The following is a 12,047-nucleotide window of genomic DNA, read 5'->3' as shown; positions in this document are numbered from 1 at the left end:
AACAAACAAACAAAAAAAACTTAAAGTGAGATGAAATATATATATTTCAGATATCTGACATTTTCAAATGTACAGATTCAGGGGGCTGACGCTTTGGTGTAGCAGGTTAAGCCACCTGCAATACTGGAATCCCATATGGGCACCAGTTCAAGTCCTGGATGCTCCACTTCTGATCCAGCTCCCTACTAATGCTCCTGGGAAAGCAGCAGAGGATGGCCCAAGCACTTGGGCCCCTGCACCCACATGGGAGACCTGGATGAGGCTCCTGGCTCTTGGCTTCAACCTTCCTCAGCCCAGCCATTGCAGCCATTTGGGGAGTGAACCAGCAGATGGAAGATCTCTCTCTGTCTCTCCCTCTTTGTCTGTAATTCCGACTTTCAAATAAATAAATAAATCTTTTTTAGAAAATGAGCAAATTCAATAGCATTCATAGTATTTACCTTCACAATACTGTCATAAAACCATCACCACTGTTTCCAAAAATTTTTACCACGCTAAACAGAATCTTTCCATTCTATTTTGACATTAACATATTATGCAAAGTTCTGCAAACTCTTCAGTTATTTCTACTTGAGAAATATGTTTTCACCAATATAAATATGTGCATGTATATTTTTCATGAATACTTCTAAAGAACTTAATTCATACTCAAGAAAGGAAGCAGTTGGCTGTTTCCTTGTTCACAATTTTCTTTAGTTTTAAAAAAGGGCCTTTTTTTTTTTTTTTTTTTTTTGGACAGACAGAGTTAGACAGTGAGAGAGAGAGAGAAAGATCTTCCTTCAGTTGGTTCACCCCCCAAATGGCCGCTACGGCCGGTGCTGCACCAGGAGCCAGGTGCTTCCTCCTGATCTCCCACACGGGTGCAGGGCCCAAGCACTTAGGCCATCCTCTACTGCCTTCCCGGGCCACAGCAGAGAGCTGGACTGGAAGAGGAGCAACCGGGACAGAATCCGGCACCCCAATGGGACTAGAACCCGGAGTGCCAGTGCTGCAGGCGGAGGATTAGCCAAGTGAGCCGCAGCGCCAGCCCGGCCTTTCTTTTTGATGTAGTTACGTATCAATTTAATATGTGTCATCAAGGTGGGATTATTTTAATTAATTGCTTGTTGGGCTAATATTAAGAAATGAAAAACACAATTCTATTGTTGAGCTTTTGGCTTGGTTAATAAATGGAGCAATGACTTTTTGATGAATTTCCAGAAAGCAGCAGCTTCTTTTCATCCTCTCCAATCTCCGTCCTACCTCACACCCTCCCCCTCCATCCATCCCACATTTTAACACCTGATTTTTGTCCTACTTAGGCCATCCGGCTTTCTTTAGAGCAAGCCTTGCCTCCAGAGCCAAAGGAAGAAAATGCTGAGCCCGTGAGCAAACTGCGGATCCGGACCCCCAGTGGCGAGTTCCTGGAGCGTCGTTTCCTGGCCAGCAATAAGCTCCAGATTGTCTTTGATTTCGTAGCTTCCAAAGGATTTCCATGGGATGAATTCAAGTTATTGAGCACCTTTCCTAGGAGAGACGTAAGTTGTCATACTCATCTCAGGGAGTGTGTATAAATGGGAAATACTCCATCGTTAGGGCTGTACAAAATAGTTCAAGAAAAGTTGTAGAGTTCAGGCCAGTACAAGATACCCAGGGACCTTCTTTTTCTGTACATCATTCTCTCTTTTTTGTAGAAGATATGGCTTTCTAGGCCCACAGACATATTCCTAGTATCCTATGTCGGTACTAGGTATTTCTTCCTTTCTAGGTGTTGAGCTGTTTCCCCTGTTCTGGCATTCATACAGCCTTTCCTGAGGTCTCATCTTTGTATACCTCAGAGTATATCTGAGAGTTATATGCCCAACAACTTAACAGTGAATCAAGATTGATGATTATAGGTTCACTAAGAGCAAGTGATACCTACCAGTATTTTATGATTTGCTGGTCTTATTAGCTTTGGAAGTCAGGGATGGTGACCTGTATTTACTAAGTACCTGCATTTAACCAACATATTTAATAGACTCTTGTATTTTTAGACAAAGTAGAGAGATGTAGCTCTACAATTAGGTAGATTCATTAAATGGTTGTGGTCAGAAAGTGTTGACTATCATCTCACTCCAGAGAACCAAGAGGCTCTGCATTTAATCTTTTATTTCCCACCATATTTATTGGCATCCTAAGTGAAGACTTTATCAGACTTACAAATTATTAAAAATAAGATTTATGAAAACCTTAAAATACTGAAAATATAGACAAAATGGTACTGCTGAAATTTTATAGAAATACATAGAGATATTACTTTAGCAGAGGCTATGGTTAGATTAAACTGAATAAACATTAATAATGTTGTTGTGGCTACTGAGAAAAAGGCTAGCTGCATTTTTAGAGGCATAGTTTCAATAAGAGGAGAATTTGGTCATCCTATTCCACCTTACTTTAAACTATTCCTGAAGAGTCCTTAGGCTTTGTGCTGAAATAGGAAACCTGGAGAAATTGCATGTCTACAGCAGATCTATTTAGAACTTGAAAGAACTGGAAATCTTGTCATTTGAGGGTCATTTCCTCTAGAGAACAAAGACCACAGAGGTGTGTTTGCTTTCTTCAGCCCCTTGAAGGCCTGCCATATAGAAAAGGGATCTGACTCTGTAAGGCTCTAGAGACAGAACTGGTACCAAAGAGTTGAAAGTTAAAGGAGGCAAATTTTGACTTAATGTACAAAAGCATTTTCTAAGAAAGGAGTATCTAGTGTTGTAGTAATTTCTCTGTCATTAGAGATAATCAAGTACTATTCTTTTCCTCAATAATGGATATGCATAAAAGGGGTCTGTTCTTGGTGTTCCTGCTTTGTATAGAATGATACTTGAGTTAGCTTAACTCCAAAGATACATAGTCTTAATATTCTGTGATTCCTTTATGATGTAGGTCTAGTAACTTAGACTTTGCCCAAGATACCAAAAACAAGAAGTTAGTTAGGGCTCATCTAAATCCCTCAAACTGAAACAGAAACCAGTGGTATAGTTTTAGCTTCTCTGCTCAGCCACAAATCCCCACTGGGTGGAATGAGGGTCCTACCGCTCACTTATCTCTAAGCCTGATTGTCCATGTTGGACCCCAAGTGCTAGTCATAGGTCCTTTCACTAGCCCCACCTGCTGCTCCAAGCCATTCCCCCTTGTTTGTACAGAGGGTACACAAAAATGCACATGGGAACACATACATGCACATGTTCTTGCCACGGAGGCAGGTAAGAAGCTACCTTAAATCTGTCACTGAAGTTGAACATTTAAATATTTATAAAAGAAGCAATGTCAAAAGATATTAAAGATCACCCTGATTCTTATTATTTATGTTCTATGACAAACTTGACACCTTGAGAACATTAAAATTTAGGAGCTAAATTAATTCTTGCCAACTTTTAGATTTTAAGTCACTCTTCTTTTGGGCCTCATTTTTAAAATGAAAGTACTAGGGGCTGGCACCATGGCTTAGTAGGTTAGGCTTCTGCCTGAGGTGCCAGCATCTTACATGGACTCCGGTTTGAGTCCCGGCTGCTCCACTTCTGATCCAGCTCTTTGCTTATGGCCTGGAAAAGCAGTGGAAGAAGACCCAAGTGCTTAGGCCCCTGCACCTGTGTGGGAGACCCAGAAGAAGCTTCTGGCTCCTGATTTCTCATTGACCCAGCTCCAGCTATTATGGCCATTTGGGAAGCTAACCAGCAGATGGAAGATGTATCTCTTCCTTTCTTTTTCTGTAACTGTGCATCTCAGATAAATAAATCTTGAATGAATGAATGAATGAATAAATAAATAAATAAATGCAATGAGAGTACTGGAAGAAATGGAGTCTAAGGACCTTTATGGGTTTTAAATTTAAACTTTATTTTCTTTCAAATTAATTTTTTAAAGACTTATTTATTTATTTGAAAGACAGAGTTACAAAGAGAGGGAGGAAGAGACAGAGATTTTCTCTCCATTGGTTCACTCCCGAAATGGCCACAATGACCAGGATGAGGCCAGGAACCAGCAGCTTCATCCAGGTCTCAGGTATCAGGGACCCAAGCACTTGGGTCATTCTCCACAGCCTTCCCAGATACATTAGCAAGGAGCTGGATGGGAAGTGGAGCAGCCGGGACTTGAACTGGTGCTGGCATCACAGGTGGTGACTTTACCCACTCTGCTACAGCACTGGCCCCTCAAATTAATGTTTAAGCCTGATTACTGAAAGTGCCCAGAGAGCAGACCTCTTAAAAGAAGGTAGGTTTTTGTTTTGTTTTGTTTTATCAATATTAGCAACCTCATCCCACAGGGTAAAAATGTAGATTATGAAAAGCAAGCAGGGGAGGGCCGGTGCCACGGCTCAATAGGCTAATCCTCCGCCTGCTGCACCGGCACACTGGGTTCTAGTCCTGATTGGGGTGCCGGATTCTGTCCCAGTTGCCCCTCTTCCAGGCCAGCTCTCTGCTGTGTCCCGGGAATGCAGTGGAGGATGGCCCAAGTACTTGGGCCCTGCACCCCATGGGAGACCAGGAGAAGCACCTGGCTCCTGGCTTCAGATCAGCGTGGTGCGCCAGCCTCAGCGGCCATTGGAGGGTGAACCAACGGCAAAGGAAGACCTTTCTCTCTGTCTCTCTCTCCCACTGTCCACTCTGCCTGTCAAAAAAAAGAAAAAAAATTAAAACAATATATATCTTATCTTCGCTTTGCGACTATGTAAACCTGAGCCAACCATTTCTGCTTCTGGTATCTGGTTTTCCTAAGCTTTGGGTAAGTTATTTTTCTGTTTCTGCATCTCGGTTTTGTCATCTACAAAACAAGGGCCTTTTCAAGCTCTTACAGTTTAAGACTCATGTATGAAAAGGACCTTTCTCTCTGTCTCTCTCTCACTCTCTCTCTCTCACTGTCCACTCTGCCTGTCAAAAAATTAAAAAATAAAAAATAAATTAAAAAATAAAAGCAAGCAGGGGAAACTGTTGAAAGCAAGCAAGGAAACTGTGACGTGAAGTACAGAGGAACTTTGGAGTGCTACCTATGAGTAGCATTGAGTTCTGCTGAGCAAGTTTGCAGCCCTTTCAGTACAGACTGTATTGTGTCAGTACAAATTAGCTCTAAATGAAGAGCTAGTCACTTAGAGTGAATCTACTTCTAATACGGTATTCCATCACTCACCTTCTGTTTTGTACTGCTGATGTAAACTATTCAATCTGGTCTCTCCTCTCAATGTCCCTTTCACATCTGACCCCATTTCTACTTCCATCCCCATCCCACAATTAATTGAGACCAGGGTAGGCCCAATTCCCCAGAGAAAAAGTCAAACCAGAGAGATTTGCTCCTATCGAAGAAATCAGGAGCCTCTAATACCCATTACAAGTCCATTTCTCATGGTCCTTGATAAACCTTAAATTCTCTCTCACAGAGAGTGATCACTCCCTCTTGCTTAGAACTCTTTAGTGACCCTAGGGATACATAAGGACCCCTAGAATGTTTTTGGAAACTCTTTACCATCTGGTCCATTCCTGCCTATCATTTCTATTTTCTATCACTAGGAAATTCACTATTGATTAAAAGCACAAGAAACTCTCTTGCCTCTACACTTTTATATACTCTGTTCTCTCTTCCTTGAATGTCTACCCTCCCCATTTTCTTGTTTAAATTCATCTTTTATTTTTATTATTTTTAATTAACTTATTTCTTTGAAAGGCCGAGTTAAAGCGAGAAGGAAAACCAGCTCACAGCTCTTCCATCTGCTAGTTCACTTTCCAAATGGCCACAAGCCAGGGGTCTGGAACTCCATCCAGGTCTCCCACATGAATGGCAGGGTCCCAGCCACTTGAACCATCTTCTGCTGCTTTCTCAGGCACATTATCAGGGAGAGAGATCAGAAGTGGAGCTGCCGGAACTTGAATCTGCACCCATGTGGGATGCCGGCATCACAGGCGGTCACTTAACTCACTACAACACGTCAGTCCCTAAATTCATCTTTTAATGTCTAGCTCAAGTGTCATTCCCTCTGTGAAGCCCTCTCTTTTCTCCCAAGCTCCCTACTATGGACCATTGCAGTTTGTATATTCTAATAGTGCTTGTCCTATTGTTACATAATGATTTCCAGAGAGTTCATATCTTCCTCAAATCTGCCTCCTCTGTAGTTACCACCATGGTGCCTCATTTGTAGGCATTCAGTAACTGTTACTCAACTTTAACATTTAATGACCTCAGGGCCCCCTAAATCTCTGGTTCCAGAATGAAGGAGAGAGCTTCTTCCTAATGAGTACAGATGCCCTAGGCCCACCCAGATTCCAGTCCTAAACCCAGAAAGCCCACCCAGGACTCCTTAGTTCTCTCAGAGCCAGGGGTAGGGTGAGAGTTAATGGCCCTTCATCCTTCTCTGATTGCTCTTTCAAGTTGAAGAACTGGTGTTGTTGCAAGGCTATTCTGTAGCAGCCATCTGTGTCTGCAAGGATTAGGATCTAATTTGTAAAAGTCATCTTAAATTACAGCCAAACTAAAGACTGTTAAAAAGCACATCTTAAAACCTTGCTTCTTTAATAACAAATAATATAAGACTTAACTCTGGGAGTCTTATTGTGTCTTCAGCCTTTTTTCCACAAAGCAGAGACTGGTTTTCTCACCAGAGGGCCTGTTAAACTTTCTTCTGTGCCCCTGTTCCCTTCCAAAACAATCCTTCATGTTAAGATTTCCCAGCTGTCCAACTATTTACTAAATGTCTGCTGGGTATACTTCACTGAACCTGAGTACTGTGGGATGACTAAAATAGCAGCAGACACTGGCTTTCCCCAGAAAAGCTGGTTGTCGAGTTGCTAGGAACATTGAGCTATTTGTTTTCAGTGAGTTTCATTTGCTTGTTTTTCTTTTCTTTTTTCATTTTGCTAATAACAGTTATCAAGAGGAATAATACTATTTATTCCCTGAGTTTAGGTCACTAAGCTCTACCTGTTTGACATACTAGAACCATATGAACATCAGTGTTCCATCTGCTTTATTTGGGCATTTCCCTGGGAGTGAATCCTAAAAACCAAGTTGAAACCACTAGTCACCCTGTCTTGGAGTCAGAGTAAGAGATGCTGCCAGTTACAGAACAAGATAGATATCACTGTCTGTTGCTCCCAATTATACGCAAAATGCTGGTTTTTTGAAAGAAGAAAAGCCTTAATGTTGACCAGTGAGGAAGCTTAGGAAATAGCTCAAATCTGCCTCCTTGATAGGAGGCAGTGGGACATGTTGGGGAAAGCTTTCTAGTTTAGGTAGGTGGGAGCTTAAATGTAGAAACTGCTGAGGAGACAAGTTCTTATGGTTGAGTGTGGGGTGAATGGTAGGTGGTGCTCGGAATCAGTCAGGCCAGTTGTACTGCTATGATGTGAATCAGCTTTCCTGAGAAAGCAGGAACTTAAAGGAAAGTTGTCTGGTATCACTTCTCCTTTTCTGTTGTTCATCATTTTTTTTAATGAAATCACATAGTATGTAAACTTTAAAAAAAAAAGAGAGAGAGAGAGAGAGAGTTATTTAGTTGAGAGGCAGAGATACAGAGAGAGGGAAGGACAGAGAAAAGTTCATCCATTGGTTCACTCCCCAGATGGCCCAGAGCTGGGCTGATCCAAATCCAGAAACTTCTTCTGGGTCTCTGACGTGGATGCAGGGTCCCAAGCACTTGAGCCATCTTCCACTGCTTTCCAGGCCATTAGCAGGGAACTGGATTGGAAGTGGAGCAGCTGGGACTTCAACCAGTGTGCATATGGGATGCCGGCACTGCAGGTTTCCGGAAGCTCAATCTGCTATACACAGCACTGGCCCCCGTTCGTCACTCTTGAGGAAATAGGGTCATTACCACTCTAGCTACTTCCTACTGACCAGGGGCATAGATTATGGGCTAAAGAAAGAAACTGTTTTCTATTTAATTTCAAATATTCTTGAGTTCCAGGATTTGGTCTGTGGAGAAGCTGATTGTGTATCAGCACAATCTTAGGTGGAGTCTATTGGAAAAATCTGGAAATGTAAAACATAATCAGTTTGAGCATAATGAGCATTAACTGTTTAAATATTTATTTTATTTATTTGAAAGGCAGAATGACAGCGAGATCTTGTCATCACTAATTCACTCGCAGAATGGCTGAAACAGCTGAGGTTGAGCCAGACTGAAGCCAGGAGCCAACCCTCCTGGCTTCTGGGTTGTCCGTGTGGGTGGCAAGAGCTCAAATACTTGGGTCATCATCTGCTACTTCCCAGGCACATTAGCAGGAAACTGGGTCAGAAGTAGAGTAGCTAGGACTCAGACTGGCACACTGATATGGGATGTGGGTGTCTCAAGCAGTGGCTTAACCCCTTGTTCTATAATACCCGCCCTAAGAATTAAATTCATTTTAATTAATTTAAATTGCCCACATGAATTATAAAAATTTGTAGTCCCTAGCAGAAAAGCCAGTTGAGCTTGCAAATAGTTGAACAAGTCATGTAGAGGATCCTCTCTCCTCTATTCTAATAACCATGTATCTTTTTGTATTACTTTATTTACTCAGATTTTTATTTTTCCAGAAGTGTTAATGTAGGTACAGGAAGTGATATTGAGAAACTGCCTAAAATCCTCCTTGTTTATCTAATAGTCTAAAATAACTTGGTTATCTGAAACTATACAGGGGATGGAATTCAGAGATGTCTGTTGAGCACTTGTATTCCTAACAGTGTTTTAAGCTATTATCTGACCAATAGTAGTTTATAGATTTTAAGTCTTGTCCTGGTTTTTGCAGACACCAGCAACAGATGTGAGAATACCAAGAATACCTTTTTTTTTTTTTCTTCTCAAGATTTATTTATTTGAAAGGTAAAGTTACAGAGAGAGAAGGAGAGTCAGCAAAGAGAGAGAGAGATCTTCCATTCATTGATCATTCCTCGAATGGCTGCAACAGCCAGAGCTGAACCAGGCCAAAGTCAGAAACCTGGAACTTCATCCAGGTTCCCCACCTGGGTGGCAGGGACCCAAGCATATGGGTCATTTTTCTCTGCTTTCCCAGGTACTTGAGAAAGAGCTGGATTGGAAGTGGAGCAACAGGACTTGAACAGATATTCCTATGACATGGTGTTGTTGCAGGTTGTGTCTTAACCTGCTCTGTCACAACACTAGCCCCCAAGAATGCCTTCTCCAATATTGTCATCATATGCAGTTAACATCTTTTTTTTTTTTTAATTTTTTTTAAATGTTAGTTCCTTGTATGGGTGGCAGTTCTGTCAGGCAGAGCCTTTTGTGAGAGTTACTATCAGGCAATCATATATGAGAACACTTCATGACTTCCCAGCTTTATTTATTTTTGTTTAAAACTAACACAAGTAACTCCATCTTGATTCTGATAATCTTTATATCCCCATCTTGAGATCAAAATTTTAAAAGCATTGCTGATCAGTTTCATCCTATACCTAGGTTTTGTTTGTCCCGTGTTGCCAGGATGGACTAATGCTGGTTGTTAATCTAGTCCCACAGTGGAGTGATTGACAACCAGTAATTAGTGTCAAAACTGTTCTAGGCATATTAAACAACAAAGAGGTTTTGGAAGGAGTGCTTCTTAGGCTCTAAGTTTACTTGGAATCTATTTGTTAAATTTAACTTTATCTGTTCTGTAATAGTCATCATCTCAAAAAATTGGGCCAGCATTGTTTTATTAGGAGTTACACTTTCGCAGAATTTTGACAGACTTAAAATTTTAAATTAAAGTACAATAGCCCTGCCAGCACTGTGACACAGCAAGTTAAGTCAGGCGCTAGTGAGTTAAGTCACCATCTACAGTGCCAGTATCCCAAATGATGCCGGTTCAAGTCCCAGCTGCTCTACTTTCAAAAAAAATAAATAAATCTTTAAAAAATAGGGTCCAGGGGGCCAATGTTGTGGCGTAGCAAGTAAAGCCACCACCTGCAACACAAACATCCCATATAGGTGCCTATTCATGTCCTGGTTGCTCCACTTCCAATCCAGCTTCCTGCTAATGGCCTAGGGAAAGCAGAAATTGCCCCAAGTGCTTGGGCCCATGTACCACATGGGAGACCCAGAAGATCTTGGCTCCTGGATTTGACCTGACCTTGTCCTCGCCATTGCAGTGATTTGGGGGAGTGAACCAGTGAATAGAAGATCTCTCCCTGTCTCCCTTCTCTCTCTGTAACTCTGCTTTTCAAATAAGTCAATAAATATTTCTTTGAGTAAAGTACAAAATAAAATCAGTAATATCACAGGCAAATCAAGTTTGTATCAAAATAATGAATGGAATTATAATCTAATAACAGATGTATTATAGGTTTGGGTTGACGATTTGCCTGAGTGCAACAAGAAAATTAATAGATAGTAATCTCAGATTTTTTTATATTTATTTATTTGAAAGGCAGAGTCACAGAGAAGCAGATGCAAAGAGAGTTCCATCTTCTACTCTGCCAGTGGCCACAACAGATGGAGCTAGGCCAGTCCAAAGCCAGGAGCCAGGAAATTCTTCTGGGCCTCCCATTTGGGCACAGGGGCCTAAGGACTTGGACCATCCTCTGCTGCTTTCCCAGGCACATTAGCAGGGAGCTGAATTAGAAGTAGAGCATCAGGAAATCAAACCGGCCCCCATATGGGATGCTGGCACCAAAGATGGTAGTTTCACCTGCCACACTACAGCACTGGCCCTGGATTTTTTTTTTTTTAAATACTCCAGGTTTGTTGGCATTGTGTCATAGCAGGTAAAGCCACTGCCTGCAATGCCAGCATCCCATATGTGCACCAGTTCAACTCCCAGCTGCTCCACTTCTGACCCAACTCCCTGCCAATGTGCCTAGGATAACATCAGAAGACAGCCCAAGTGTCTGGGCCCGTGCACCCACATGGGAAACCTGGAAGAAGCCCCTGATTCCTGGCTTCAGCCTGTCCCAGCCCTGGCCATTGTGGCCATGTGAGGAGTGAACCAGCAGATGGAAGCTCTCTCTCTCTCTCTCTCCCTCTGTTTCTCCCTCTCTCTCTAACTCTGCCATTCAAGTTAATAAATAAATCTTAATACATAAAACTCCAAGTTTAGGAAGTCAAATCAAGACAAACTTTAGCCTTTTATCTGTAGTCCCTAATTTTTTGATGTTTCAGGGCCAATTAAGAAGTGACAATTTTATGTACTCACAGTAAGGCTGGGAACCCTAGAAGCAAGACATTTTGTGTGTACTTCTAAATATGCCAGTGTTTTCAATTATATCCTATTAGGAAAAGAACAGATTTTTTAACTGAATATGTAAACAATCACATTACTGCCAAAAAAATACTCATTGTTTTTTTAACTTTGGAGAAATTAAGTAAGGAGGAAAAGGTAGATGCTATGCACTTGTTTACAAAAGAAAACTAACATGTTGTAAATTACAGACGTCTCAAGGAAAAGCTTTTCTAGGGTATCTGAAACTAAAAACAGTCTAAGTACAAAAACAATGTTTTAAATAAAAGACGCAGAAACCATCAAACCTTCTATTCATTGTCTTATGTAATTAATTTTGTCTTGATTTGTTACCATTATTTATTTATTTGAGAGGTAAATGTTGTAGACACTAAGAGAGAGAGAGAGACAGAGAGAAAGATCTTCCTTCTGTTGGTTCACTCCCCAAATGGCCGCTACGGCTGGCACTGTGCCAATCTGAAGCCAAGAGCCAGGTGCTTCTTCCTGGTCTCCTGTGCGGGTGCAGGGGCCCAAGCACTTGGGCCATCCTCCACTGCCTTCCTGGGCCACAGCAGAGAACTGGACTGGAAGAGGAGCAACCGGGACTAGAACTGGCGCCCATATGGGATGCTGGTGCTGCAGGTGGAGGATTAATCAAGTGAGCCATGGTGCCGGCCCCGTTACCATTTTTTTTTTTTTTAGATTTATTTATTTATTTGAAAGTCAGAGTTACATAGAGAGAGTCAGACAGAGAGAGGTCTTACATCCAATGGTTCACTCCCCAATTGGCCGCAACGGCCAGAGCTGCACCGATCTGAAGCCAGGAGCCAGGAGCTTCTTCCGGGTCTCCCACACGGGTGCAAAGGCCCAAGGACTTGGGCCATCTTCCACTGCTTTCCCAGGCCGTAG

General features: G+C 41.9%; 1 protein-coding gene across 1 annotated transcript in view; it reads left to right on the top strand.

The window, feature by feature from the left end:
• The window catches only part of FAF1 (Fas associated factor 1), a 476,212-nt gene that overhangs the window by 405,206 nt on the left and 58,959 nt on the right, over nt 1-12,047 (top strand). The window contains exon 18 of the mRNA XM_062191295.1: nt 1,302-1,517. Coding sequence (XP_062047279.1) covers nt 1,302-1,517 — 216 coding nt within the window. The remainder of the gene's footprint in view (nt 1-1,301; nt 1,518-12,047) is intronic.

Source organism: Lepus europaeus, chromosome 5 (genome assembly GCF_033115175.1).
Source record: "Lepus europaeus isolate LE1 chromosome 5, mLepTim1.pri, whole genome shotgun sequence".
NCBI lineage: Eukaryota > Metazoa > Chordata > Mammalia > Lagomorpha > Leporidae > Lepus > Lepus europaeus.
The sequence above is the reverse complement of the archived record's forward strand: the minus strand, read 5'-3'. Positions and strand labels throughout refer to the sequence as shown.